Source organism: Crocodylus porosus, unplaced genomic scaffold, assembly GCF_001723895.1.
Source record: "Crocodylus porosus isolate Cpor-Errol unplaced genomic scaffold, CroPor_comp1, whole genome shotgun sequence".
Classification (NCBI taxonomy): domain Eukaryota; kingdom Metazoa; phylum Chordata; order Crocodylia; family Crocodylidae; genus Crocodylus; species Crocodylus porosus.
The window spans coordinates 1,364,336-1,391,142 of record NW_017728910.1 but is presented as its reverse complement, the minus strand read 5'-3'; the positions used below and the strand labels follow the sequence as shown (position 1 = coordinate 1,391,142).

The 26,807-nt window shown below is 40.3% G+C and overlaps 3 protein-coding genes across 5 annotated transcripts in view; 2 read left to right on the top strand and 1 right to left on the bottom strand.

The window, feature by feature from the left end:
• Positions 1-26,807, bottom strand: part of MED12L (mediator complex subunit 12 like) — a 300,171-nt gene that overhangs the window by 75,608 nt on the left and 197,756 nt on the right. For 2 of the 3 annotated variants that reach the window (XM_019532585.1, XM_019532586.1), the window contains exons 16-20: positions 7,514-7,661; positions 6,773-6,891; positions 5,357-5,500; positions 4,207-4,370; positions 3,131-3,262 (exon numbers count right to left, since the gene is read on the bottom strand). In XM_019532585.1, coding sequence (XP_019388130.1) covers positions 3,131-3,262; positions 4,207-4,370; positions 5,357-5,500; positions 6,773-6,891; positions 7,514-7,661 — 707 coding nt within the window. The remainder of the gene's footprint in view (positions 1-3,130; positions 3,263-4,206; positions 4,371-5,356; positions 5,501-6,772; positions 6,892-7,513; positions 7,662-26,807) is intronic. The other variant, XM_019532587.1, reaches the window with a different exon arrangement.
• P2RY12 (purinergic receptor P2Y12) lies at positions 12,524-22,413 on the top strand. Its single transcript, XM_019532590.1, has 2 exons — positions 12,524-12,806; positions 17,975-22,413. Exon 2 carries the CDS (start codon positions 17,999-18,001, stop codon positions 19,007-19,009), a length of 1,011 nt encoding a protein of 336 aa, XP_019388135.1. The 5' UTR covers positions 12,524-12,806; positions 17,975-17,998; the 3' UTR covers positions 19,010-22,413.
• Positions 22,435-24,480, top strand: P2RY13 (purinergic receptor P2Y13). Its single transcript, XM_019532592.1, has 2 exons — positions 22,435-22,521; positions 23,358-24,480. Exon 2 carries the CDS (start codon positions 23,369-23,371, stop codon positions 24,371-24,373), a length of 1,005 nt encoding a protein of 334 aa, XP_019388137.1. The 5' UTR covers positions 22,435-22,521; positions 23,358-23,368; the 3' UTR covers positions 24,374-24,480.

The following is a 26,807-nucleotide window of genomic DNA, read 5'->3' as shown; positions in this document are numbered from 1 at the left end:
ATGAAAGAAATGGGTTTGTTTTTTTTAAAAGGAAGTTTGGCAAAAATTAACTAAAGCAAGCCAATTGCCTCAGTAAAGCCTGGGCATATTTACTGTTTAGGATTACACAAAAAGCCATGTCTCAAACCTTGAAGTGTACATAAGGCAAGACTGTGAATTAAGCACAACTGAAGCTATGAATTTTAATGCACTTTTAAATTTGTAAAATGAGGGAAAATAAGGGGGGTGTGTGCAGAAAATAGCTGAAAGATTAACTAAGTAAACTGTTACACATTGCAGCAAGGTGCCTCACAAGAATAAATAAATATGCTTCCAGTATCTCAGATGTTGTTATAGTTAAGGAGCATCTCTTTTTCCTCTATAATTACCAGCAATTAAGGGCCTGCATTTTAAAATTATCTGTTTCTAATCATGCGGAATTGAAGAATCTATGCTTCAAGTAAAAAAAAAAGTGCTATTTGGAAATTCAACTAAGATTTTCATATAGTACTGGATGCCATCTTCCAAGATGATTATAAGATCACAATAAAATAGTTTTATTGCTATTTTATATTTAAAACAAATTTGTAGGTTGCAAACAGTTCTGTGCTTCATACATATATAATTTATTTACGAAGCAATGCTGCAAAAGGCCAGTGTTCCCATACATTTGTAAATCTATTTGAATAGCAACAGACTCTTTTCCTTCTGAGGTACAAACTTGAAACATGCATACCCCAAAGGTAAAGATGACACAGGTAAATAGAAAAAAATAGCGATTGTACTTTTTAGTTATACAGCAGGTAAATGTGTATGAAACATTATTTAAAAGGCAAAAATGCAGCTTGTGAGGTCTAACAAGAAAGATACTGATTTTAAATCAAGGCACCAAATGTTTTCAATGTAAAATCTCACAAACCCAAATACCAAGACTAGGGACAGACATTCAAAAAGCCTGAACTGATTCAATCTTTGCAGGTTAGTCTAACCCAGCTAGGCTAAATTAGTTTGTAAGACATCCCAGAAATGCAGGCACATGCCTGCAGTGGCTGAGGCTAAAAGCCGGGGGGGGAGGGGCAGGGGAGTGCTAGAGCAGCCCTCCCTTCCCTTCCAGTACTGAGTTGAAGGTGGCATGGCTAGCCCTCCCCACCCCCATCAGACAGGATGCTTTGATTAGGGAGGGGTTCCCCCACTTCTGAGCAGCGTAGCAGGGAATTGATCACACAGTGTTTAAACACCCTTAACTCAGTGTTTAGCAGCCCATTAAAAAAACAACAGATGGACATTACCAGCTACCTGTTGATTCTGCCTTTGTCCTGTCTGCCACAGCAGGGACTGTAGCCAGCATGTGATCTGCTAGCTAATGCTGAGAGGTGTCTGTGTAAGGCAGAGGGGACAGGGTGATCTCTGCTTAGTAGGGAGGGGAGGGGAGAGGGAGCAGGGAGAAGCCAGGCAGATACCTGCAAGTCTCTGCCAAGCTCTAGCCAGGGAGCAGAGGGGAGGGGCCAGCCCTGCTGTGGAGCAGAGAGCCCTGCCCAGCCCAGAGAACAGGCTGGAATGTTGAGAAAGTCTGGTTTAACCAGCACGGGTCTGGGACAGACATTGTCTAAACTGGTTTGACCCAAATCAGTTAAGTCTACATTCAGCCAGGTTTATCTCAAACTAGTTTCAGCCATTTTCGAACTGGTTTATGTGCACTGAACATCTGTTCTGTAACACATTAAAACTGGTTTCTGATCACTTAAACCAGTTTATGTGTAATGTCTGTCCCTAGCCCATGTCTCTTTTTCCTATATTAAAAAAGATTTAATAGCAGAGTATTGGAACTGTATCTGCTAATGCTTTTTGACCGTTATTTTGTTGTCAGAAAAAAAATTAAATTTCCATTAACATTGCCCACTAACATTACCCACTCTCTGCACATTTGCTCTTGCACTCACTCACACCATTCTCTCATACTATGGATAAGCTCCAGATAGGTGAATCTATCATAAGAGCATAAGTGCCATACTGAGCCAAACCAATGATCCATCTAGCCCAGTATCTTGTGGCAGTAGTGGTTGCTTTACAAGGACAGCGGCAGTAGTGGTTGCTTTACAAGGAGAACATATGAACAGGGTATGTCTAGAGCAATCTAACCCGTTATACCCTCCCTGGGATCCATCTATTCATTCAGAGCCCAAAATCACTTCAGCAGGCACAATCCTGATGCAGATCTAAAGACTTGGGGGGGTGTGCCACCTACAGTTAGGTCAACCTAAGTGCCAATCTGTACAGACTTTGGGGGAGGCTAGATAACGCAAAAAATGGCTGTCCCAATCTAACTTAGTTTACTTTCTCAGGCAATCCAAGTTAGATCAGGAACAGGTTAACCCAAACTAACAAACGTTCATATGGTTGCAGCATAGCCCCAGGGCTGGGAAAGCTCAGCTGTTCACCCCAGCCCTTGGCTCCACTCCCTACCTCCTGGCCCCCATGCCAACTTACTTAAACCATGTTCCTGGCTTGGCTCCCAGCACTGGCAAACCTGAGCACAAGCCAGACCCAGTCTATAATCACATGGCTTAAAGTAAGGCTAGGCTCCACACCTTAATAAGTACAGGGGACAGATTCTGAATACAGGGTGAAAAGAACACAACTCAGAAGGTAGAAAAAGGTTCAAGTTTCTGGGGTAAATGAGTAGAATTTAATTGCTCATTAGCATGACCCAGAAAGCAGCAGGCTGCTTGTTTGTTACATAAATTAAATAGATTCCATAGACATTAGAGCTGGAAGGGACCTCACAAGATCATCAGGTCCAGCTCTTTGCCCCAGGGGCAAGAAATCAGCTGGGGCCAGATCACCCCAGCAAGATAAGCATCCAAGTGTTTCTTAAAGGTATCCAGAGTAAGTGCTTGCACCACTTCTGGGGGAAGTCTATTCCAGACTCTGGAGACTTAGGCAGTAAAGAATTTTTTCCTTCTGTCCAGTCTAATATGGTCTTCCAGCTTTTTGTGATCATTAGACCTCGTCTTCCCTTGGGGTGTCCTGGTGAACAGACATTCTCCCAGTTCATGATGCATTTCCTTATAGGCTGCCACCAACTCACCCCTGAGCCTGGTTAGTCCTTGTCCTAGCTGAATTTAGGTTATAAAATCTTTTTCCTACCAACCTGAAAAGGTCTCCAAATTTGCTTCTCAGGTGACTACATGATACATAGAGGTCATAGAGGTAAGCTAAAATACATCTTTCAGGGGAAGAACATTCTGATGGATTAACAACATGCTTGACAACACCACATAATCTGCAAAAACAAATTAAAGAAAAAAGAGTGTTTAATTCCAACCCAAACTTTTTTAACATTTTACTAGCTTTAAAACAACAAGTGTCCCCAGGAACTAAACACAGAATTAATAAAGAATGGACCAGCAATAGGTAGAAGGGTTTCATTTGAAACATTCACAGGATTTTACACACACAAGCACATTCCTGCAGAATTACCTGTGAGAGAGACCGTGACACCCAGATCATTCCATTTGAGTGACATGGGTCTGCCCACAGAGAATTCAGGGTAACAGGAGATCAAAAAGTACAACCATCACCTCATCCAACTCCCAGCCTAACAATTACAAAGGAAAACAAAATGACTATTGACAGCTTATCTACCTCAAGCTCAGGATATGTTAACAACTATACTGGGCTTCACTTCAGTGGAATTCAGTTTTCTTCTAATATCACTAACAGTGTAACCAGAAGAATACATCATCTCTTCCTGTGCCTAAAATAATTGTTGACAGTGTATGGTTCAGGAAGAAAAGCATGGTATTCTCTGCATTTGGGATTTTATACTTGGAGTTACCTACATGATATCCTTCTTTGTCCCACTCGAGCAATGTGTGTTCTACGCCTGCCTGTCGCAGTTTGTTGCACTGTGAGCTGTTTTATAAAAAGTCTGCGTAGTACCTAACAAAATGCAGCCTCAGGCACTTACTATAACAGACAGCACTACTTAAGTGGTCTATTCAGTTACCACTTGACTCTACTGCATGGCCTTATAGTGTCAAAATAATCTAATCTCAAAATCAAAAGCAGGGCTCTGCACCAGTTTAACCGAATTATCTTTAAACCTTTTCCATACAATGTAGCTGACAGAGCTGAGAGAGATATTTAAATATTACAAATGCTAAAATATTTTTAGTTCAACTATAAACACTGTGATTATCACTGGAATACATAGTAGTTACAAACCCTTCAAAAACTTGTGCGGTCTGATCAGGGTTAAGGATCAGGCAGGCGTGGTAACGGCGCAGAACAGCAACAATGCACACACACAATCCTGTTGTGTAACTTCCTGCTAGACTGGATGATTTCAACAGTAATTCTGCTTCCACAACACTCAGTTCATTTAACAACTAAGATATAAGAAAAAACAGAATTGAAGTGTGTTTCTAAATTTAAAAGAATTTCCAGTATTCATCAGTAAGGAAAAACATTGCAATACCAATTAATAACATTTTAAAACTCTTTATGATTATTAAATATTTTAAAATTCCTTATACACAAAAGAGAGAGAGAGAGAGCAAGAAAGCTGTAAAAAAATTTTTTTAAAAGAACCCACGGAATATTTCTTCATGCATCTAGTATCTTTCTTCTGTCTAGTATCCAGGTTGTAGCCGTATTGGTCTACAGGCAAAAGAATATGAACTCGTGATAAAAGTTGCATCTTTTGGCAAAAATCTTGTTGTGGAATCTACCACAAGTTCTGATTCCTTTCTTGTGTCTAAACACTTGGGGTTGCATTAAAGGCAGTGGTGCAAAGTGCTACAGACTAAAGCACCCACCAAAACCTTTATTTAATAAGATGATCTGGATTTGCTAGTTTGATAACTAAAACTACATTTTAAATATGATTGTACTGAGAAAAGTTAAGGTATGGTTATAAACCATAAATGTACTATATAGCTGCTTTGGTTCACAGATTTCAAAGGGTTGCAAAAGGATGCATCAGGCACAGAAGGTTGTAGATAGGGAAACTGAGGCTTGCACTTGTATACACAGAAGCAGCACAGCTGGGTCTTTCCATTCACAGTCTGATAGCTATCCTTGTGCCAAGGCTGTTAGCCAGATATATATTAAATATTGCTCTTGAGCTATTAATAGTGATAATATTGCTGCATTTTAAACATTTCTGTTTAAAGAAATGAATCTGTTACCTTCATATTTATAAGAAAAATGGAAAATTACTAACAGCTACGGAAATTTTATTTCTACAGTAGTCCATTGTGTTCAACACTGTTCCGCAAACCACAAAACTATTTGTCAAATGTGAGCTATTTGCAGAAAAGTTATAATGTAACTTTGTCCGGACTTACATATGCATAAAGCGATTGCTTGTTACCTGTATGGCAAAGTCAATAAGGCCATTGATATTTAGTGCCGGCTCCATAAGATCAAAGATAAGTTGTATGTGGTGAGCCAGAGGAAGGTGGTATGATGTTCCGGAGGCAAAACTAGTAATTTGTTCCAGAACGTTACTGGAGATCTGTGGGGAAAAAAAAAAAAATATATAAATTACAACTTGCAACAGTTACTACCATTCCTATTACCAATGTAGGTAAGTTATTTTTGCTATTTTTTGCGAAGTGTCCAAAAAAATTAAAATATGATAACGAAGTTTCACTTCCCAAGTTGTTATTATGTATAATTTGTAATTAATTAGTTTTGTTTTCTATTGGAGGAAAACAAGACAGGCTTTCCTAGGAACTAAATGACTTTCCTATGAACTTTTTCTTTAATTCTGTAATTTCATTTTATAATTTTTTGTAATTTTAATTTTATGCGGTATTTAAAAAGGTATTATTTACATTTAAGAGAGTGGGTAAATTGGTGTTTTTTATTTTTTGCATTGTGATTTTTTTTTAATTCATATTTGTTTTGTTAAGTTGTTTGGATAATACTAAAGACAAATCAAAGCAATCGATCTTAAAATAGACATAGTAAAACCATCCAAAGGAATGCTGCCTCAAGTATGCAATCTAAAATATTTTCAAAATTATTAGATTTTCCCTTTTTTCCCCTTTACAATGTTTTGTATTCCAAGTTCTGATAGTAAAATATAGTTAAAACCGATTTTTAAAGATAGGATTAATTCCAGCATAGTAATAATTAACTTTTCTTCTGATGACTAAGTTTTGCAAGTCTATATTGACATATTAGCACACTGTGAAAGGAAACAAACTTGCAATTTCAGATAAAAATATCCATGAAAGGTCCACCAGCAAGTTTAAGCATACTCTGTGATTTCTAACTTTATACAGGAACTTGGATGGTAAAAATAATAATAATAAAAGTTTTAACACTAAGAAAAATTTAAGTGATGATCTAAACACACACAGATACAGATTTTTAGATGAAAACACAGAAAAGATGTCATAATTTTTCAAGACTAAAGATAACTAGTGCCCCTAACCTGAGTGACCTCCTGTACAAAAAAAGATGAATGGAAAAGCAGCATTAATTTTTCAAGCAAGCAATAAATATTGTAGTTAATTGTCAGTCTAAATGTACAAATAATGAGCTTCCTAATACTTCAGATGAACAGCATATATTAATGACATTCATAACAGCTTTGTTAACATTTAAAAAAAAAAATCAAACATGCTGAAGAAGATAATGAAGCAGCATTTTCCTTGCTTTTAGAGTAGTGAACTTAAAATTACTAATACACAAACAGATTTCTTAGTACAATTTTTCTTCTGACCCAATTTGTAAACAACGAAGCTTAAATGGCTACAATTTTATGCAAGTCAAGTACCTGAGATGTCACCTGATGTTGATCAAAATATGACAGTTGCTGCAGTTTTGTGAATACAGTCTCTAGAGTTGGAAATGCTTCTTGTTTGTTCTTCCTGGCTTTTTGCCCTTCATCCCCAACTTAACAGATAAAACATTATTTTGGTCATTTCATATTTAATGGAGCCCATGTAGTTTTGCATTATTACTGCTTCAAAAGAAATTCATAATTAAAATTTTGGTTCAAGATAGCGTAAGACAATTTGTCCCAGTCTTCCATTGTGCTTGAAAAAATACAGTTCATGATATATAACAGCATATAACTTCAGAGAAGTCCTATTTTTAAGTTTATTCAAATGCAAAAAAAAAAAAAAAAGCGCAACATGAGTAGCAAGAGTTGAAAAGTATTCTGACAAATTTTCTACAAAGGTAATGAATCTTTCTCTCTCTCTCAGGCTGACACCTTGTATTCCAGGTTTTAGCCTGAACAAAATTATTTTTTTTTACAGCTAAGTTATTCATCTCACAATAGGAACTTAATTTATACAATACTAAAAACTGTAATGCTGCAGTTATAAGGCAGACCTACGGTAGGCATTTCATGCTGCAGGAATAGTATCAGTATTTGGCTGATTAACTGTGAAGGGGATGAAAGCCAAATAACATTACAGATTTGCATAGCTCTAACAAGAACTTCTTCTACACATCATGTACGGCAAACTATGGAAAGCTCAGTCTTATACAGCAACACAAAGGCATTTACCACCTGTTTCAGTAGTACTTTTCTTATTCAGGATCTTCAAGATATCTTTGGTAATTTTCTTTAGCTGATGCCTTGCCTCATCACGTTCTTTGCCAACACCATAAAGAAGAATCATGCGCTGGTTACATTCATGACTGGAAGAGTCATCCTGAAAAATAAACAATGAAGCAATTTTGGTCATCTCTCATTGATCAGAACTTGAGGGAATAACAAAAGCACTCTTATCTAGTATAAATACAATCTCAATTTACTTATGTATAAGTCAGGGGTCTCCAACCTTTTTGAATGTGAGGCCAGATCATGAACTTTTTAATCACCCAGTGGGCCAGGGAGTCATATTCAAAGACCTTGTAGGAAGTGGTATCACATCATCCCCCCCAAAACGAAAGTACAGTGTTTATTTTCGTTTACCAGTGCAGCACCTCAGGTCTCAGAAAACAGCTTGGAGGGCCACATGGTGGCCCACAGGCCATTTGTTGGACAAGCCTGGTACAAGTAGTACAAACTAATTTAGCCAACGCTAGAGCTGCTGCATGCTTAACACTTTTGAAACTCAGATGACTTAAACAGATGTGTACACATATTCTTACAGTCCATACCATATGACAATACTCCCTCTCTCTCTCATACACTGAATATTTAGAATCAGAGATCCTGAAGCAGGAAGAAAGACATACTACATCTTTGCCTCCTTCTCAAATGGCACTTTGACATCCCAAAGGCAGTGCTACTTAAGAACGAAACTCACATCAGCACCCTGTAAGCAGGTCCAACTAATTCTTAGGGCTGTGCAAAACATCACTATTTTGTTTCAACTTCTGTTTTGCCATTTCAATGGGATAGTGTTTTGTTTCAATGTTTTTTGTTTTGTTTCGAAGCCCTGTTCCATTTTGTTTTGCCGAAACTGTTTTGATGCTGTTTCGATGTTTCACCCATAGGCTACAATGGGAAATCACGAAAATGCCAATAACTTTGTCATTTCTTGTCCAATTCAGGTGAAAATTGCAGGGATGATAGCCCCTTCTGAGGACATGAAGCCTGACATATTTCAAGGAGATAGGTCCAGGGGTTTCTGGGAAACTGCACCTCAAGATGCTGACAAGCAAAACTCATCTCACTTGCAGGCAGCAGCAACCTTCTGTCATCCTGCATGGAGATCTGGAGGCCCACACCCCCAGGAGGGCTGTGGGGATGTGCCAGACACCTCCAAGGGGTGTGGGCCCTCGGATCTGCACTTGGGATGACAGCAGGCTGCCACTGCTGCCTCAGAACAGCGCTGGGTGCACCCGCTACCCGCACCCGCGCTGCGAAGACTGGTGCTGCCGCTGGCCCCAGGCAGCAGCAGCAATCTCCTGTCATCCTGCATGCAGATCTGGGGGGCCACATCCCCTAGAGTGCTATGGGGCAGTGCTGGAATCCTCCCAGGGTACAGACCCCCAGATCTGTGCTCAGAATGACAGAAGACTGCTGCTGCAAGGATTACAGAATGAGTCTGGCAGCACTGAGATGGCGGGTTGAGCTCAATGGGGCTGGCGGAGCCACTCAGAGCACAGCCCTGTCTCTCCCCAGTTCCCACCAGTGGAAAGTGGCAGGTGAGAGCCAGGGCTCCACTCCGACCAGTTCCACCAGTCCCACGGAGCTCAGCTCAGTGACAGAAGGCGCTGGAAAGCCAGGGCCTCTCAGAGTGCAGCCTGGTGGTGGGAGGCAGGAGAGAGCCAATGGCAGAGCCACTCAGAGTGCAGCACTGGCCAGTGGCTCTACCCCACCTCCTGCCACCAGGCTCAGCTCTGTGGGGCTGGGGGAGCCGCTCAGAGTGCAGCCCAGTAGCAGGGGACGGCCAGGGATGCACTCCAAGTGGCTCCACCAGCCCCATGGAGCTCAGCCCAGCAGCAGGAAGCACGGGAAAGCCAGGGCTTCACTCCATCACCTGCTGCTGGGCTGAGCTCCGTGGGGCTGGCAGAGCCACTCGGAGTGCAGCCCTGGCCCTCCCCCACCCCCCCATCACCGGGCTGTTTCACGTGCCCTCATTTTATTTCAAAGCTGTTTTGAAGCTTTTTGTTTCATTTTGATTTCACTGTTTCAAGCTCAAAACGTGTTGAAATGGCTTTGAAAAGAAACATTTGGCAACGTTTTGCACAGCCCTGCTAATTCTCTCCTATCTCCAGAGATTTTGTATCAGGTAAGGCTGGAACCAATTAACGTAGAAGCTGCATTACTTACTACGATAGCATAGTATGTTTTCTAGATAAACTAGTGTTCTCGTAGCTATAAGTAAAAAGAGTATAGGGTAGAAATAAGAGAAAAAAAGAAAATTCATATCAGCTTCTTTTCCATCAACTTTAGTACTGAACTAAACTAACTTTTGTTACACAGTGATGTTGTATTCTGATAAATACGATAAAGAAAAAAAAATCTGAAAGCCATCTACAAGCCCATCATCATTAACTACTCAAAATTTTTAAAATCTGAGAAGATTGGCCTTGTTTTAAAAAGTTATAACAGCTCACAATTATGTAGGGTTTTACTGGACAATCACAGCCTATTTTGAGGCCCTCTTGCTGGATCCTCATCAAGCTGCCAGGTTAGGACCCACACCTGGGGCTCATGTGCTTTGGTCATGTGCTTTTTCTTCGTTGGACCCACAGATTCTCCATCTCAGAATGGAGAATTAGACTTGAAGTCTACCAAGACCAGCACTGAACACCATTCCATAAATGTCTCCTTATTAACTTAAGCATGCCTTTCCCCAAAGATCCAGACTTGTGGGCACTCTGCTTTATACCTCACCCCTTAAAGGACATTTGATCATTGAAGCTAATAAACAGAATTTGAAGAAAGATTTCTAAAGCAATCAGTCTTTATTTTACATAATTTAAGAAAAATACAGGGCCATATAAACATAGGTGGCAGAAGGGGAGGGCTAACAGGGTTTAGCTCCCCCAAACACAGGGCAGTGCAAGAGCTGTAAGGCAGCCTGGCCACAGGCTTCTGGCAGCAGCAGCAGGGGTGAGGGAGGGAGTGGGCAGGGGCAGATGAGTGCACAGGCGGGGTGGGGTGTGAGATGGAGCCATGAGTAGCTCGTCTGCAGGATGTGGCTCCACCACTACATGCACCCTGGGAAGGCACCGGGGGAGTGGGGCGGGTGCCCCTTGGATCTGCGCAGGGCGGACTGTGGCTGTGGGCTGGGGCCACTCTGGACTTTTCCCAGTGGGGACTGGGCCAGGAAGCACTAAGGGAAGGTGGCAACGGCACTAGGAGGGAGATTATAAGGGGGGCTGAAGCCACCTCCAAATTCACTGGCCCCACCCCAAAAATCCCTTCCAGTGCCTGCCCCAAGCATGGCATGGCCCAACCTCTCCCCCACCCCCACACGCACACTGTGAAGAATCCCCCACACAATTCCAGGGGCACATGCCTCCCATGCCCTCCTAGGGTGCATGCAGCAGCGGAAGCTGCTACTTCCCCTCTTCCCCCCACACCGGGCACCCCCCAGACAAGCCACTGATGGCTCCATCCCATGCCAATCTCCCCCCTGCCCTTCCCCCACAAACTTATCTGCTGCAAGGGGGGGTGCATACGCACACTTAGCACTCCCAAATACTTTATATGCATAGGCAGAGAGAGAAAAAAATTAAGACAAGTCTGTGCTCATTTCCTTGCTTCAGTATCCTCACAGCTCTTTCACATTAGCATTCTGATAAGAATCTTTGGGGCCTGGACAGGGAAGACAGTGGAGGGAGCAGGCTCCTTCCCATTTTGCTTGCTGTTTGTTTTTAACAGCTTTTAGTCCCCCTTTTTTATAGCCTCCATTTTCTGCCCATCACATTCCCCATCTCTCTGGTCTGCCTCACACTTCCATCAGTTGGCCTGCTATTTGTTCACCACCTATCTAGAATCCAGAACTGGATAACTTGTGTTCCCTGGGAGGTAACAAGTCCTTTTCCCCAGTGCACTTAAATTTAACATTGTTCTCTTACTAGCTCTCAGTGAGGTACAAAAAAAAAAAAAAAGAACCCACCAGATTTTTCCCATGCATTTCACCTTAATATGGGAGTACACAGCTAAGGTAAAAACATAGAGGAATCTTTATTTAAAAAAACCAACAAAAACCAACACCAGTGCACAGAAAACAAAATTAATTTTGTACTTTGATCATTAATATATACAGGTCATGACATCAACTAGAACTCACAAGTTGTTCATAGAAGGTCCTACAGATGACGATGAAGCTACATGTAATTTAATTCACACAAACTTGTTTTTATTGATTTTAAAAATCTGTATTTACTATTCATATATGAGCATAAAAGCCAATATAGTTCTGCCCCTTTTATACAATACTAGTGTTTGCATTCTTGAATTTTTTTTTTTTTAAATTTCAGTTAAATTGATTTGTGCAATAGTATACAATTGTCAGCTAACTTACCTGTTACTGCAAGCTATTTTATTTTCATTGTTTGAGTAAGTACAGATTTTTAAAAATCAATAAAAATGTATACTCTAATTTGTATTATGTTTCTTTAAATTCCTTGCAAAATCCTTCCTCTTACAAAGGGCTTTATATAACATGAACTTGTAGTAAATACATTAGAAATCTGAAAATAAAATACAAGAAGACTCAATAAATTGTAAGGTAATATATTGCTAGTTGAAGCTAATAAATCACCACTTTAACAAATCATGTATATATTCAAATCATGTACACATTACTTCTAAGCAAATAATAGGAACAGCAAAGCCTGAACATCTTCACTAATGATACACATATATAATCACATCACAAGACAAAGATGCTTATCATGTTATTCTGAACTTTTCTAAAGCTACACAAAGTACATGGTATGTAAATACTTTTATAATATACATGACCTGTAGTTTTATCAAATATTTTTGCAACTGGGCTGAAAGCAGGAAGATAATGCACCTAATCCTTTTTTAACCAATTCTCTTTTCCCCCTTTTACAGGAAATAGAAGCAGAAGCACTGAGGCTGTCACTCAGACCATGAGACTGACTTTCTACGCAACTGAAGACAAGCCAGAGGCTGTCTTTCTACGCTTAAGTTCCAAGCCAGAGGCTGTCCTAAATACTAAGGCTGAAATGTACTGCTTCCTCCCCATTCACTCTCTTACTCTTTTGATCTGAAGATTTTCTTATAAACTAATAAGCATCAGGCTTAGAAAAAGAAAAGAAAGAAAGGAAGAAAAAGAAACCATAAATGACTCACTGCTAGCAATAATAACCTTCTATCACAGAGAAGGCTTCACTTTTCAGCATTTGTCTACAGTGCAAAGGTAATTTTCTTTTTGAAAATGCTCTTTTCTGCTTCTTCGCAGTTGTGCATAGCCATTTAATAATGATTTAAGTTAGCAGTAAAATGCTATTTTTACTTTAAAAAATGAAAGGAATTTATGAACCAGCTTATAATAATCTGTGTAGACATAAAAACGAGCGCCTATTCATAGAGTGTATGTGAGAGTCTACGTGAGATGGTATGTGCATACCATCTCTTAAAACCTTGCGTGTTTGACGTGCCTCATTTTAAACGAAGACATTAATACATCAATATTATCTGAATGCAACTATTTTAGAATAGTAAAGTGCCTAAAAACTGTTCTTATTATAATTCAATTTGATGTTTCTCAATTCTCAAAAGATTTGGATTAAATATGATCAGATCCATGTTTTTATATAGAAGAACATCACATAAGAATTGCCATTTACTGGCTCAGACCATAGGTCCATCTTGTCCAGTATCCTCTGTCACCCAGTGGCAGAATGGATGCTGAAAGGGAGAGTGAACAAGGTATGACCAGGGTTTTTTTCCTCCACTGTTTCTCTCTCACTTGCAGCCTCCAGCATTTAAGGTCAAAGAAGTTCTGATTCAGAGGCTGCACCCATAACTCCCATGATCAACAGCTACCGATGCCCCTTTCTTCAAAGAATCTGTCCAATCCCTTCTTGAATCTGGCTAACCTGTCAGCTTCTATAACATCTGGTGGTAACAAGTTCCACTTTTCAATAACACACCACGTGAAAAAATTCCTTTCATTAGTTTTAAACTCGCTACCTACTAGTTTCATTTTGTTTGAATTCTTGTATTGAAAGAGAGAGTAAATAATAAATCCCTATTTACTTTCTTTTCACCATTTAGTATTTTGTAAACCTTTATTAAGTCCCTTCAAGCATCTTTTTTTCTGAACGGAGTAGGCCAAACGTCTTTAATCCCTCCTCACGTGAAAGTCCGTCCATACCATTAATCATGGTTACTGTCTTCTCTGTACCTGCTCTAGTTCTTCTATATCATTTTGAGGTGTCGGGATCAGAACTGGGCAGGCCCAGTATTCAAGGTGTGGACACACCATGGATTTATAAAGGGACATGATGATACTTTCTGTTTTGCTTACCATTCCCTTCTTAATAATCTCTAATATTTTGTTTGCTTTTCTGATGGCTGCTGAGCACTGAGCAGATGTTTTTAGTGAACAGTCTACAGTGACTTCCAGTTCTCTTTCCTATGTGGTAACAGTTAACAGTACAGCCCATCATAGTGCAGGTATAGTTTAGATTACTGGATTAGGGTTATGCTAATGTGCATCACTTTACACTTAGCCACATGAAATTTCATGTGCCATTTAGTTGCCCATTCACTCAATAGTGCCAGATCCTTCTGCAGTTCCTCAGTCTACTTGGTCTTTACCACTGAATAACTGTGTGTCAAAAATCACAAAATCTGTATCAGTCACTTGGAAAACCCAGTGTGGATTACTAACTTTTATTAATAACTGAATAAACAAGCTCCTAAACTGAAACAAAACTTGAACTAAGATAGCTTTATTTTTACCATTAAATATTCTGTAATAGAACTCCAGCAAGAACTTAACATTAGTCCCAATTCCAGAACAGTCAATTCAGATATTTTTTGCAGCAAAGGGGATAAATCGTAATTTTGTACAACTTGTGGGTGCATATAACCAACATAAAAAGTAGGAAGACGCCAAGTTATTTGTGAAGGAACACAGATCACAGACACTGTAGATTGGGACAACAATGTAATATACATTCGGAGACCTCTTCTCCTGAAAATGAACAATCTTTTATGTACAATTATTTAAAAGGATTTGTTAGTAAATATTCTGACTTGTCAAGATCCATTACTTTAAATAATTTATTTCTATTAACATTCTGCCAGATTAATTCTTGCAGCATTTCCCATCTTGTTTCACATTTTTCCACCTTTGACACAGACAAAGAAAAGCAACATTAAACATATTAGTAATAAGCCACCATTTGATGCTTACTGTGTTTTCCAACCAACAGTCTCATGATGATTACATATTCTGGCCTTCAGGAAATGCTAAATCTTTAATCTCAATAGCTGAGACTCTATAACCAATTATCTATGAATCTGAGTAAGTGCAGTTTTCATATCTAAAGCTTGAAACACATGCCCATTCCTATATTATGATACCAATAGTCTATTTTTCCCAAAGGTAGATTTGGTGTGGGATCATCATGTGAAGAGGTGGGCCTGGTTACTTAAAAAGCTTTAGGTTTGAAAGCTCCCCAGGTATCCACAGCAACAGAGAATGGAGAATGCTTCTGTGTCTGCCAACTGCACATCCAAACTTCTATTTCAATTTGTGACAACCAGAAGGCAAAACACATTCCTTGGCACACAGGTGTCTCCATTCTTGCCCAAAATATGAGACAGAGTTTGATAAGTGAGGTAGGACAGTTCCAGTATGTGTGGGGACAAACCTTCTTATAGTGCTGCCCCAATGAGCATTCAGTTCTCCTTCAGGGAATGGCCTGCTAGGGGATTTTGCACTAAAAGCGTCACATCCTCTGAGAACTAAAGTTTAACGGTTTAATGGTCCACCACTTCAACAGGTGACTACAGGGACTCACAATGAACACTACACAAATTTCCTAACTGCAGGGACTACGTAGCTGCAAAACATTCACTACAATTTTCCTTCCTCCAAACAGAAGGGACTGTGCAGCAGCACAGAAGCTGGCGAGCTGACAAATGCCTTAGCGATATCCCAATTGGCCAGACAGAGTACTGAGGACGGGGATCAGCTATAGAGATCACAACTTGAGTGTCCTCCCATTATCTTGCTACAGCTGATCAGAGAAGCCAATTCATGTATTCTTTTCCAGTTTCCAGCATCTGAGCTAGTGAAGGAACCACGGCAATATGCTTGGCTCAGACCCCACCCACTCCCTCCCCAAATCCTGAGCAGCAGTAGCAGCAGCAAAAGGAACGATCCAAAAGTTATTTCATTTCCTCATTCCACCCTCACTACATAAGTACAAATTCAAATAACTGTAACATAGCTATGAGGACAAAGACAGACAGAAGATGATCTCGGAAGAAGTTTTAAAAAGGTGATGTTAACATATGGAAAGAAATGAGCCTAAAACAAAAGAGAAAGGAGATAAAACTGATAACATGTAGGGAAACAAGCATAGGCAAAAAAAAAAAAAAAAATCAAAACATCAATCCAAAAAATAAAACTGTAGCAAAAGATAAACCCAAAGCTCTATAAATCTTGTGGAACTTGGGGACTGTGGCAGAAGTATGGATGAGGGGGGAGTGGAGAAAAAAGAAAAGGTGGCAGAAATTTTTGTGAATGTACTGTTCTTTCAGCTGTTTATCCAATCATCACTGTTAGACTACCCCCAAAAAGCAACTACTCTCATCTCTACATTAATGTGGTTCTTTTCTCCCCTCCCCATTTGAAAAAAAATGTGGTCAGAAGCCAAAATGAAATAAGAGTCCTGGCTCCTGGACTCATTTGTCATGTGGAAAGTTCCGTCATATCTAAAACTCCTGTTTCCCAATCTCTTTGGAGTGCATTGTCTGTGTTATCCACAAGGTGGCACAAACAATACACAAAAGATGAGCTAACCCTTCTCCACAAAATAAATGTTTTAGGAAACATGGCATATAAGTGGCATTCCCAAAAGGAATACTCAGTGGGACAAATTCAGAGAAAGAAGTTTCACAGCATAACATATACCTTCTTCTGCTTCCTTCTGCCTGTGCATCAGATCACTTAGACCAGGATGGGCAAAATATGGCTCACAGGATACATCTGGCCCACCAACAGATTTTATATAGCCTGCAGCAGGTTCTTCAGCCCTGCCTGGCCCAACAGTGCAGCCCAAGCTGTGGCACTTATGACCAGTCCCACCACCCCTGGGCACACAGCAGGGCTGGAGCAGCTGGACTCCACTTCCTGGCAGCCCCAGTGGCAGTGGTTCTTTCTGACTACCACTGCCAGTGTCACTGCCACTGCAGGACCTGGCCCTGCTGCCGGGGTACCCTGGCCCATCCACCCTGCGGCCACCACTGGGGGCACCACACAAAGCAGGTGGGTGAGGCTCTCCATGGAGACTAGCCCGGGCAGAGCACACTTGGCTGGGATGGGGCTGCAGGCAGGCAGGGAGCAGTTTCCAGGAGCAGAACGGGTGGGCGGGGCCAGGGTTATGGGGCGGTTCACAGCACTGGCCTGGGGCCCAGGGCAGAGCCATGATCCAATCCCCACATCACCGTGATGGGCTCTATTTGCAAAAGCAGGGGCACGCTGGGAGCAGACTGCAGCCCTGCTAGTGGCCCCCCAGTGTCACTGCCCCATGAGCCCTTCCACCTCCTAGCTGTGACTCCCCACTTGCCCATGGCTTCATCCCATCTGCTTGGCCAAGCATGCCCTGCCCACAGGGGTCCCGGGTCAGTCTCCATGGAGACCCCAGGGCTGGGATCATTGGGTGATGACAGCATGGGGCCAGGTCCTGGGGCAGAGCCATAATCTGCTCCCAGCATGCCCCTGCCCACAGAACTGGGGCAGAGCCACTTAAGGAGTTCTGGTGAGGTGTTGTGACCTGAGCCAGGTCATGCCCTTCCTTCCCCCCTACCCACACCAGCTCACCAAAAGTCCCTAAGCAACTCTCCAACCCATATAATTGCCTACCCCTGATTTAGACTTAGATCCATTGGATTCTGCACCAGCATCAGTTAGTCACACCCTCAGCAGATGGATTGAATCTAACCAAGGCTAAACAACATGAAGACTATATAATTTAGCAAACTATGTAAGCACATACAGAAACCTGCACTGACTTCTACTGCCCACTTTGAAGCTTTTACCACCATGACATCATCCTTATTGGGTACCCAAACTGGTTTTCTTATGCCAAAGATACTGCAATTCATTACAGACATGCCCTCAGAAGGTTTAAGGGAATCCAAATCTACCAAAAGTAAAAGATCTTCTAGAGTCAGTGTAAATTAAGACTGACCAATATAAACCAATGTCACTTCTGAATTTGGCACTTTATCTGTAAGTCTGTCATCCATGTGAAATGATAACTATAATTAATTATGCTAGCATAAATCCTAATAATATTCATAAAAGGAATATCAAAATAATCCTCATCTTTTCTGTTCTAACAGAGGGGAAAAGATATCAAACTACAAATGAAAGCTATTTACAACTTGAGCTCCTCCAGAACTGATATCAACTGCACCAGCGACAACCAATTCAGTAAAGTTCTCTTCCCTGTGCTCTACACAGTTCTGTTTCTTGTGGGCATTGTCATGAATGGTCTGGCAATGTGGGTTTTTTTCCAAATCCCCAGTAAATCCAATTTCATCATCTTCCTTAAGAATACAGTAATTTCAGATATCTTCATGATCCTGACCTTTCCATTCAAAATTCTTAGTGATGCAAAACTGGCACCTTGGACATTGAGGGGATTCGTCTGTCGGGTGTCACAAGTTATATTTTACTTCACCATGTACATCAGCATTTTGTTTCTGGGTCTAATAACTATTGATCGCTACCAGAAAACTGTCACGCCATTTAAAACATCAAGCAACCTCCTTAGCACGAAGATTCTGTCCGTAGTCATTTGGATAGCAATGTTTGCTCTCTCCCTGCCTAACATGATTTTGACAAATAAGGAACAGACACGTGAAAAAGTGAAGAAATGCGCTCTCCTGAAATCCAATTTTGGGTTAACATGGCATGAAACTGTGAACTACATCTGCCAATTAATCTTCTGGATTAGTTTGTTTATCATAGTGGTATGTTACATGCTCATAAGTAAAGAACTGTACAAATCATATAAGAGAACAAAATGCACAGGGAAAGTTTCTAGAAAGACAGTAAATTTGAAAGTTTTTATTATTATTGCAGTGTTCTTTATTTGTTTTGTTCCATTCCATTTTACCAGAATCCCCTACACCTTGAGTCAAACAAGAGATGTTTTTGAATGCTCTGCTCAGAACACATTGTTTTATATGAAAGAGAGCACCCTCTGGTTAACATCTCTAAATGCCTGCTTAGATCCATTTATCTATTTTTTCCTTTGCAAGTCTTTCAGAAAATCCTTGCTCAATATGCTACGCAAACAGGCGTCTTCAGAGCTTGGAACAAAAATTAAAGAGCGTACTGATGGAGATAGTTCTGAGGAGACTCCAATGTAGAGCTGAGATACATAAAACACTGCTATTCAGTCTACTTATTCCTATACTAATTATTTCAATTCTATTTCCAATAAAGTCAAAGGTTAAAGTTTCACTTGCTTCCTTTGGAACTGAAAAAACATTCTCTACTTAAATCAGACACACTGGAACAGAGGAACTACTGATAATGGCCACAGTTTAGTAAAATGCTTAAAGTATTGTTTAACTTTAAGCTAAGTAGTCTCACTGAAGTCAATGAAACAACTCACATCCTTGAATTTAAACATGTGCATGTATTCTTTGCTATATCACAGACTATATGCTTACTACAATAATTATAAAGAAGATGCTAACTTTTTAGTCATGGAATGCTGGAGAATAATTTATTAATTGTGAATTTTTTTGCAGAGAGAAGGTGAAATCCTAGCTGCAACACAATTAATCTTTAAACCTACAATCTGCAAAATGCTATTATTAGAGAAAATAAGGGCTAACTATACATTTATTAACAGGAAGCTATTATTTTACCTCCAAATGCCTAACGATTAAAAACAAGGAAGAGTATGTATAAGCTATTTACATTGAATTATAGCATATTAACAAAGTTGTGATTATTGTATTCACCTTTGGAACGTTACTGACTATTTAAATAATTGTAATAAGTAAAAAACACTGCTGTATCATAAGCAAATTTATCTTAACTTTATTTAACCCTGTAAATCCCTTACAATATGGTATGAAAGATCAGCAAAAGAACTATGGTCTTATAGAGAACACTATATAAATACATATGATTTTTTAAAATAAAACTAAAAACTCATTTTGCAAAAAATGCCTGGGACTCAGTTGGAGGCAGCACTGAACAGATTAAAATAATACCAAGTAGTAAGGTCAGTTTTGTTTCCATTATTCCAGAGTTCTATTTTCTCTGTTTACTGAAAGTTGCTACACATTTTTTATTTGGAATATCAGGAATGCAGCTTTGACAACAGTATAAATAATTCCAAGAGCAAAGGGCTTTAAGTAGATATAAAGTTAACTACTGCTACACTATACTGCTAGTGCAAATACTAACCAGACTCCCCCTCTGAACATTACCATGGACATTTCAGCTATTACTTTCACTATCTGTTCACTCACATACTAGTTTTCGCAGAAAACTTACAATCTTAGGCCTGTTTTATAGCTTATTCTGTTGTTTGGAGTAAAACAAATATTTAACGATTCCATAGTTTTGTGTGTCATAATTAAAGCATCCTAGCAACTAAGAAAGTGTGACTGTGTTATATTATGGACAACATGAAACCAGTTACTGAACAGACTTTGTAACTAGCACAGTTAGTCATGGAAGCATCTGTCAGTCTTGGCAGCTAGAAGTGCATGTCACTGAATCCTTGAAGAAAGTCTTTCACCAGCTTAATATAAAGATGTTTCTTATAAAACAGCAACCATCATCATCTATGTGGTGTTTGCTGGGGACATGCACCAGTGCAGCCACCCTTGCAGGGATATAGGTGAAATAGGTATATATGGGTGTTTGTAGGCAGTTATATAGACCTAGGATCCCTCACTTCAAAGGTATCCTACACCTAAATTCTTGATCCCATCAGATTCTATACAGCAAGAGGTCTGTTAAACTGTAACTTTCTCCAAAACAGGTGCAATCCATGATCTGCAGCATTTACATCTGCTTAACTCAGCAGGAAACTTTCCCAATGACTAATGACTAATGTGGTCAACACTATTTATGAGCAAAACAGGGTTAGGAAAAAGGAAATTCATCTACTGTATCAGATATATAAACAATTTCAGACAAGGACTGCCCACAATGGTGAAAATAAAGGTTGTAAATCAGGTCACTCATGGCACGCTACTGAACAAGCAATAACCCTTATGAAAAGCAAGAGCAGCAGTCAGCATGCACACATCACGAGGCTCTACTCAGCCTTGAACTTTCTCATGGGTGATGCAGAAGAGGAAGTCCAGGGGCACATGCATGCAGCATCAACAACATACCCAAATGAAAAAAAAAAAAAAACAATAATCCAAATGAAAGTATGGTTTCACAATTTGATTTAGGTTTGCTTAAGCCTTATATGTACATTTGGTAGTAAAGACTTCTCATGAGGCAAAGCTCCAATTTGAATGATTTTCCAGAAGATTTTAACCCCTAACCTACTACTGACATGATATAAGAGTGATTTTTGCTTCCGGTTCCCTGGTCTATCCTCAGCAATTACTCACTTCATACAGATGTATGATGTGGTTCGCAAATGTTGCGCACCTCAGATTTTGCAGCTGAGAACATTTGTGGTTTTGCTTTCTTAAGAAGGGTCAAAAAACAGGATTTCCTGTCACTGAAGAAGCAGTTGCAGGAACCCATAACATCCATGGACAATGTAGTAAGCAGCAAAAATTCCACTTAAAGCTGCACTATGTGGAAAGTGCCCCTTCCCTCTCCTTTCCCCGCCCAGAAATTTACAACACTTACCAATTTGGAGTGAAGTCTGCTTACCATATTAGAAAACAGCTTACATTGCAAGAGATGTAAAGAGTATAAAATACAAAAGAAACTCAACCTAAAATGGTATAAGGCATCATAGCTGCAATGCACATAGAGAAAGGTCAGGTTTGGCTACTTTGCTGTTTTCACTAACAGTCAAACACATATATGTAACAAAAATTAGCTCTCATCAAGGCCAAATGGAAGGACAAAGCCAGGAAAAACAAGTGGGGATTTTAGGTAATGGACTCATTAATAAAAAGCCCACACATCTCTATTATAAACTTGAGCAGATGCACAGATACACAAAGCTTATACACAGTAATCCTCAGTGACACAGAGGAATGCATAAGAATGCCCATAAAATCTTGCTGTGGCCTGACTTACACACCACAAACATATATACAGCACCTACAAAACCATGCTGGTCCACAGCTTTATGGCCCCTCTGCACCAGACCAAAATATAATTGCAGCTGTATATCTATAGAACAGAACAATGGAAGCAGACCTTTTATGAAGTAGGTGTACGTGATTAAGTCATTATTATTTCCAGTACATATGTCAAAGAAGATATGTAAAACACAAATTGGCAGTAATTGGAGGTAAAGTCAATATCCAGATCTGAACTTTTCTACTTAGAAACATAATAACTGCCTATAGTATTACCCACCCTGTCAGGGATCCTCTTGCTGACAAGAATCGGTAATAGATATCTTAGTTGTTGTCTGAGGTAAAAAATAGATCTGCAGAGGTTTTATCATGGAAACTTTGCCTTCTAAGATTAACAAAAGATTGGAAAAGCCTCTTGTATGCAAGTTTTAGACTTGTCTGTGATTACAGAATGAAAGCAAATATGTACCCATTAGTACACAGAATGGGTTAATAATTCAATGCACCACAAAGCGGAAGGAAACCTAGGGGGGGAAAGCAAAACAAAACAGTTCTCATCTGAAGATATATTACCCCATTCTTAATGAACTACTGAAGGCTTCAGTCGACACAAACTGCAATCATTTCCTTCAAAACAGGTGAATTTCGTTTCTTATAACCTTTATACAGGTATTCATACCAAGCTGTCTGCATACGTGTGATGCTCAAGTCAAGTAGACTTACTTAATATGCAAACTGTAACATGCAAATTATCTGAATAATTCTTAGTTTATGTCCTTTATACAAAGAACTGTTTTAGAATTTTGCTGAGAAATGAAATATGGCTTGTTTGCTAAGGTTCAAAACCTTGAAGTTTCATCATTATTAACTTCAAGGTTAATTCACAGCATAGATTCTCTCTCAAAAGATTGCTTATTTTATGTCATACCTCTGATATTTCAGCTCATCAGGATTTTGTTTTGTCATGTGCTATGTGAAGACAAGACGTTCCCTTAAGTCATTCTGCTGTGCCCTATTATCTTTGTATAGTCTAACCTCATTGTAACAAGCCTGCCTGGGACCAGGATAAATTCATTAAAATAGGCTGCCTGCTACAATTTGATGCACCCTAAAACTAATAATGGGGAAAAAATGGTTCCTAAAGTTGGGATTTTAAAAACAGAAGTTTGTAAACAACAGAGTTTGTTGTAATGAGGTTGTAATGTATAATAACAGAGCCCTCCATTAACATGCTTTATGGGGTTTACATGCCATTTCTAACTTTTCATTATGAAAAAATAATTCCCACTGAAACACCTTATTTGATGTTTACATAGGGAACAGGGTTTGCATACAATATAATTAGAGCATGTTTGCCCAAGAGAACTATTTAGTGCACGTTTCTCAAAATATTTTAGAAAGCAGTATGTATAGGTAAACAGCATGTCATTTTGTGTATATCTTATCATGTATGTTTTATAATTTCATTCCCCAGTTTCTGTCAAAATGAATGGGAGTGTTGTCAGCTTCTCCAATGGAACATCATTGATCTGCCATAGAGACGCCAGAATTGTACATGTAGTGTTCCCAGTCCTCTACACCATCGTTTTCCTTATTGGACTGATACTGAACAGTTTGGCTGCTTGGGCTTTCTTCCAAATTCGAAGCACATCAACTTTCATAGTCTACCTTAAAAACACATTGGTTTCTGATTCTATAATGACTTTAATGCTTCCTCTGAAAATTCTTACCGATTCAGGACTAGGACCATGGCAACTTAAAGCTTTAGTTTGTCGTGTTTCAGCTGTGATATTTTATGAAGCAATGTATGTCAGTATAGTACTACTTGGTCTTATCGCTTTTGACAGATTTCTCAAAATTGCACGACCTTATGGGAAGCTTTGGGTGCAAAATGTCACATCTGCAAAAATTCTTGCAGGGATTGTTTGGATTTCTTTCTTCAGTCTCTCTTTGCCAAACATGATTTTATCAAACAAAAAAGCCACATCCCTCTCCGTGAAGAAGTGTGCTTCTCTGAAGAATCACTTAGGACTGAAATGGCATGAAGCTGTCAATTATATTTGTCAGTTTGTTTTCTGGGCTGTATTAATTCTAATGCTTATCTTTTATGCAGTTATTACCAAAACGGTATACCTGTCTTATAGAAAAACTCAGAAGAAAGATAGCAAAAGCAAACGAAGGACCAAAGGGAAAGTATTCATCATTGTCATAGTTTTTTTCATCTGTTTTGCTCCATATCATTTTTCTAGAGTACCATACACTCTAAGTCAAACCCACCACAGAATGGACTGTAGCATACAGAATCAATTATTCATTGCCAAAGAAGGTACTCTTTGGCTAGCTAGTACAAATATTTGCATGGATCCCCTGATATATATATTCTTGTGCAGATCATTTCTAGAAAAAGCATTCTGTGTTAAGGTGAAAAAATTTAGAAGTACAATTCATGAAAATCCAACAGTTCCAATGGAAACTAGAATATCAGTGTAGATTCTTGATTTGGTAATTTGGAACTCTGTAAGTAGAAGGAGTGCGCAAAGCAGGCAGTATTCGATTTGGATCTGGCCCGAGTTGGGGGACAGTGATTCAATTCACTGATTCAGATTACTGTTCTGATTTGATTCAGCGGAATCTGAAGATTCGATTCCGATTCAGCCACAGACACAGCTTTATACGTTTCTTCTATGGACCTCGAGGTACCAGGCACAGCTGATGAACACTGAGGTGGTGGGGCGGATGGAGTATCCCACAGGAGCATGTGGGGGGAGGGAGGTTCACTACACACGCTTGGTACTTCTGGTCCACTTCTGGGTCCACTGCCAAGCACGCGGAGGACCCCCCACACCTCCCTGGCTCAGCAATCGGCCACGGGTGGACCCTGGGTGCCTCCCCAGACCCAGGACACACCAGTCACTGAGCCAGGAGGGCGGTGCACTTCATGGCAGACTCAGAAATACTTCTGGTCCACTTCCAGGTTTGCCACTGAGCATAAGCAGGACCCTGCTGCACTCCCATAGGATGCTCCATCCACCCCACCATCTCAGTGTTCACGAGCCACGCCTGGTACCTTGATGTACAAAGAAAATACATATACAGCTGTGTTTATGGCTGAGTCATCGAATCTCTCCAAATCAAATTTGGAGCCTTCTGATTCAATCTGGAGAGATTAACGGGTCTCCCGATTCAATCTGGATTCAGAGATTTGGCCACCAAATCAGGCCGAATCTCCTCCAAATTGAATCAGTGACTGAAGCTTCGCACAGCCCCAGTAATTAGCACTAAAATGTTTTCAGAGAAGTTAAAAATGTATACAATGTTTTATTTCTGAAGGTGAAACAAAATGTTTGATATTTTTTCCTTAAGCATGACTCTGTAAAACAGTATCATGGCATAACTTACACTTGCTGTATGATTTCCACGTCAAAAGATACTGTTTAATAAGTAAAAAGCCATTTTTCTAACTGTCAAGACTGCTCTGAATGACAGCTGTACAACCTTAGTGTCATCAATGGAACTGCACACCTATAACCATTTAAAAATGAATGGGAAAGAACCTTATTGATGATACATAACAAAATCACACAAAATGCAGCTCGCCTCTTGCATAGCTGTGTTTGTTCTGCAGGACTAACAAGAATAGACAGCAATGAAAGCATTTTAGGCACTAAAGCAAGCAGGCTAACCATTGCCTATATTAGTAATCTTTAAACTAGCTTCCTGTACACCCTACAGTAGACCTGTGTGAAGCCAGCAGACCAGCTAGTATTCACTTTGGATTCAGCCGAATTGGGGGACAGCGATTTAATTCAGTGATTCAGATCACTGTCCTGAACTGATTTGCACGAATCGGATTTAGAGATTTGGCCACAGCCAAATTGGACAGGCCACATTCCCCACCTACTCTCCCAGCCCTATCAATGGCTGTTGCTCTGCCTGTTCCCAGCTCCCCGCTCTTTTAAAAAAAAAGCCCCAAACTCACCAGCTGCTGCCAGGTGGGGGCAGGGGGGTGATCCCCGCTGGATCCTCCCAACCCCTGCCTGCTCTCCAAGCCCCACCCCCCATGGCTGCCCCACCCAGCCCCAGCATCAGCTCTTTAAAACCAAAAACCAAGAATAACCCTGAACTCACCAGCTCCTGCCAGGCACGGAAGCTATCCCCATGCCCCCAACACATGAGAGGCTCTGTTCACAAGCTCCCAGAAGCCCCGCAATGGACTGGGAGAGCGGGTGGGGGATGGGGACTCCCCCCCACCATGCAATGCAGGGCAGTGGTGAGCAGCAGGAATCGCCCCTGCCTGGCAGGAGCAAGCAAGTCGGGGCTTTTATTTATTTATTTATTTTAATTATTATTTTTTTAAAGAGCCATGAGGCCAGGCAGGGCAGCCATGGGGTGGGGGGAGGTGGGGCTGGAAAAGTGGGTGGGGTCCCCCCATGGTCCCCGCCCCACCGCCCCCTACTTACCAGCATGGAGTCTGGGTCCAGCTCCCTGCAGCAGTGAGTGGGGACTGCCTGAATCTCCGAAGCTCTCCGAATTGATTTAGAGAACTTTAAATTGATTCAGACCTTTTTACTGGTATCGTGATTTGATTCAGATTTGAAGATTCAGCTGCCGAAGTGGGCTGAATCTCCTCCAAATCGAATCAGCACCTGAAGCTTCACACAGCCCTACCCTACAGTACCTCAAATCATATAATAGAGAAATATTTTTTTCACAACCTAAAAAAAAGTTATACAGGGAAAGCTGTGTCCCCAGCCCCCATGTTGTACTACTCACTTCTCCTATTGTACCACCAAAAGAATCTCTTCTCCAAAATTTCTTTTTCTCCTTCCCAACATTAATGGAAAGGGAAAATATACTTGTATTGAGGGAAGCTCTTTGGAGATCCAGGCTCCACAGGAGACCCAAGGCACAGCCATATTCTTCT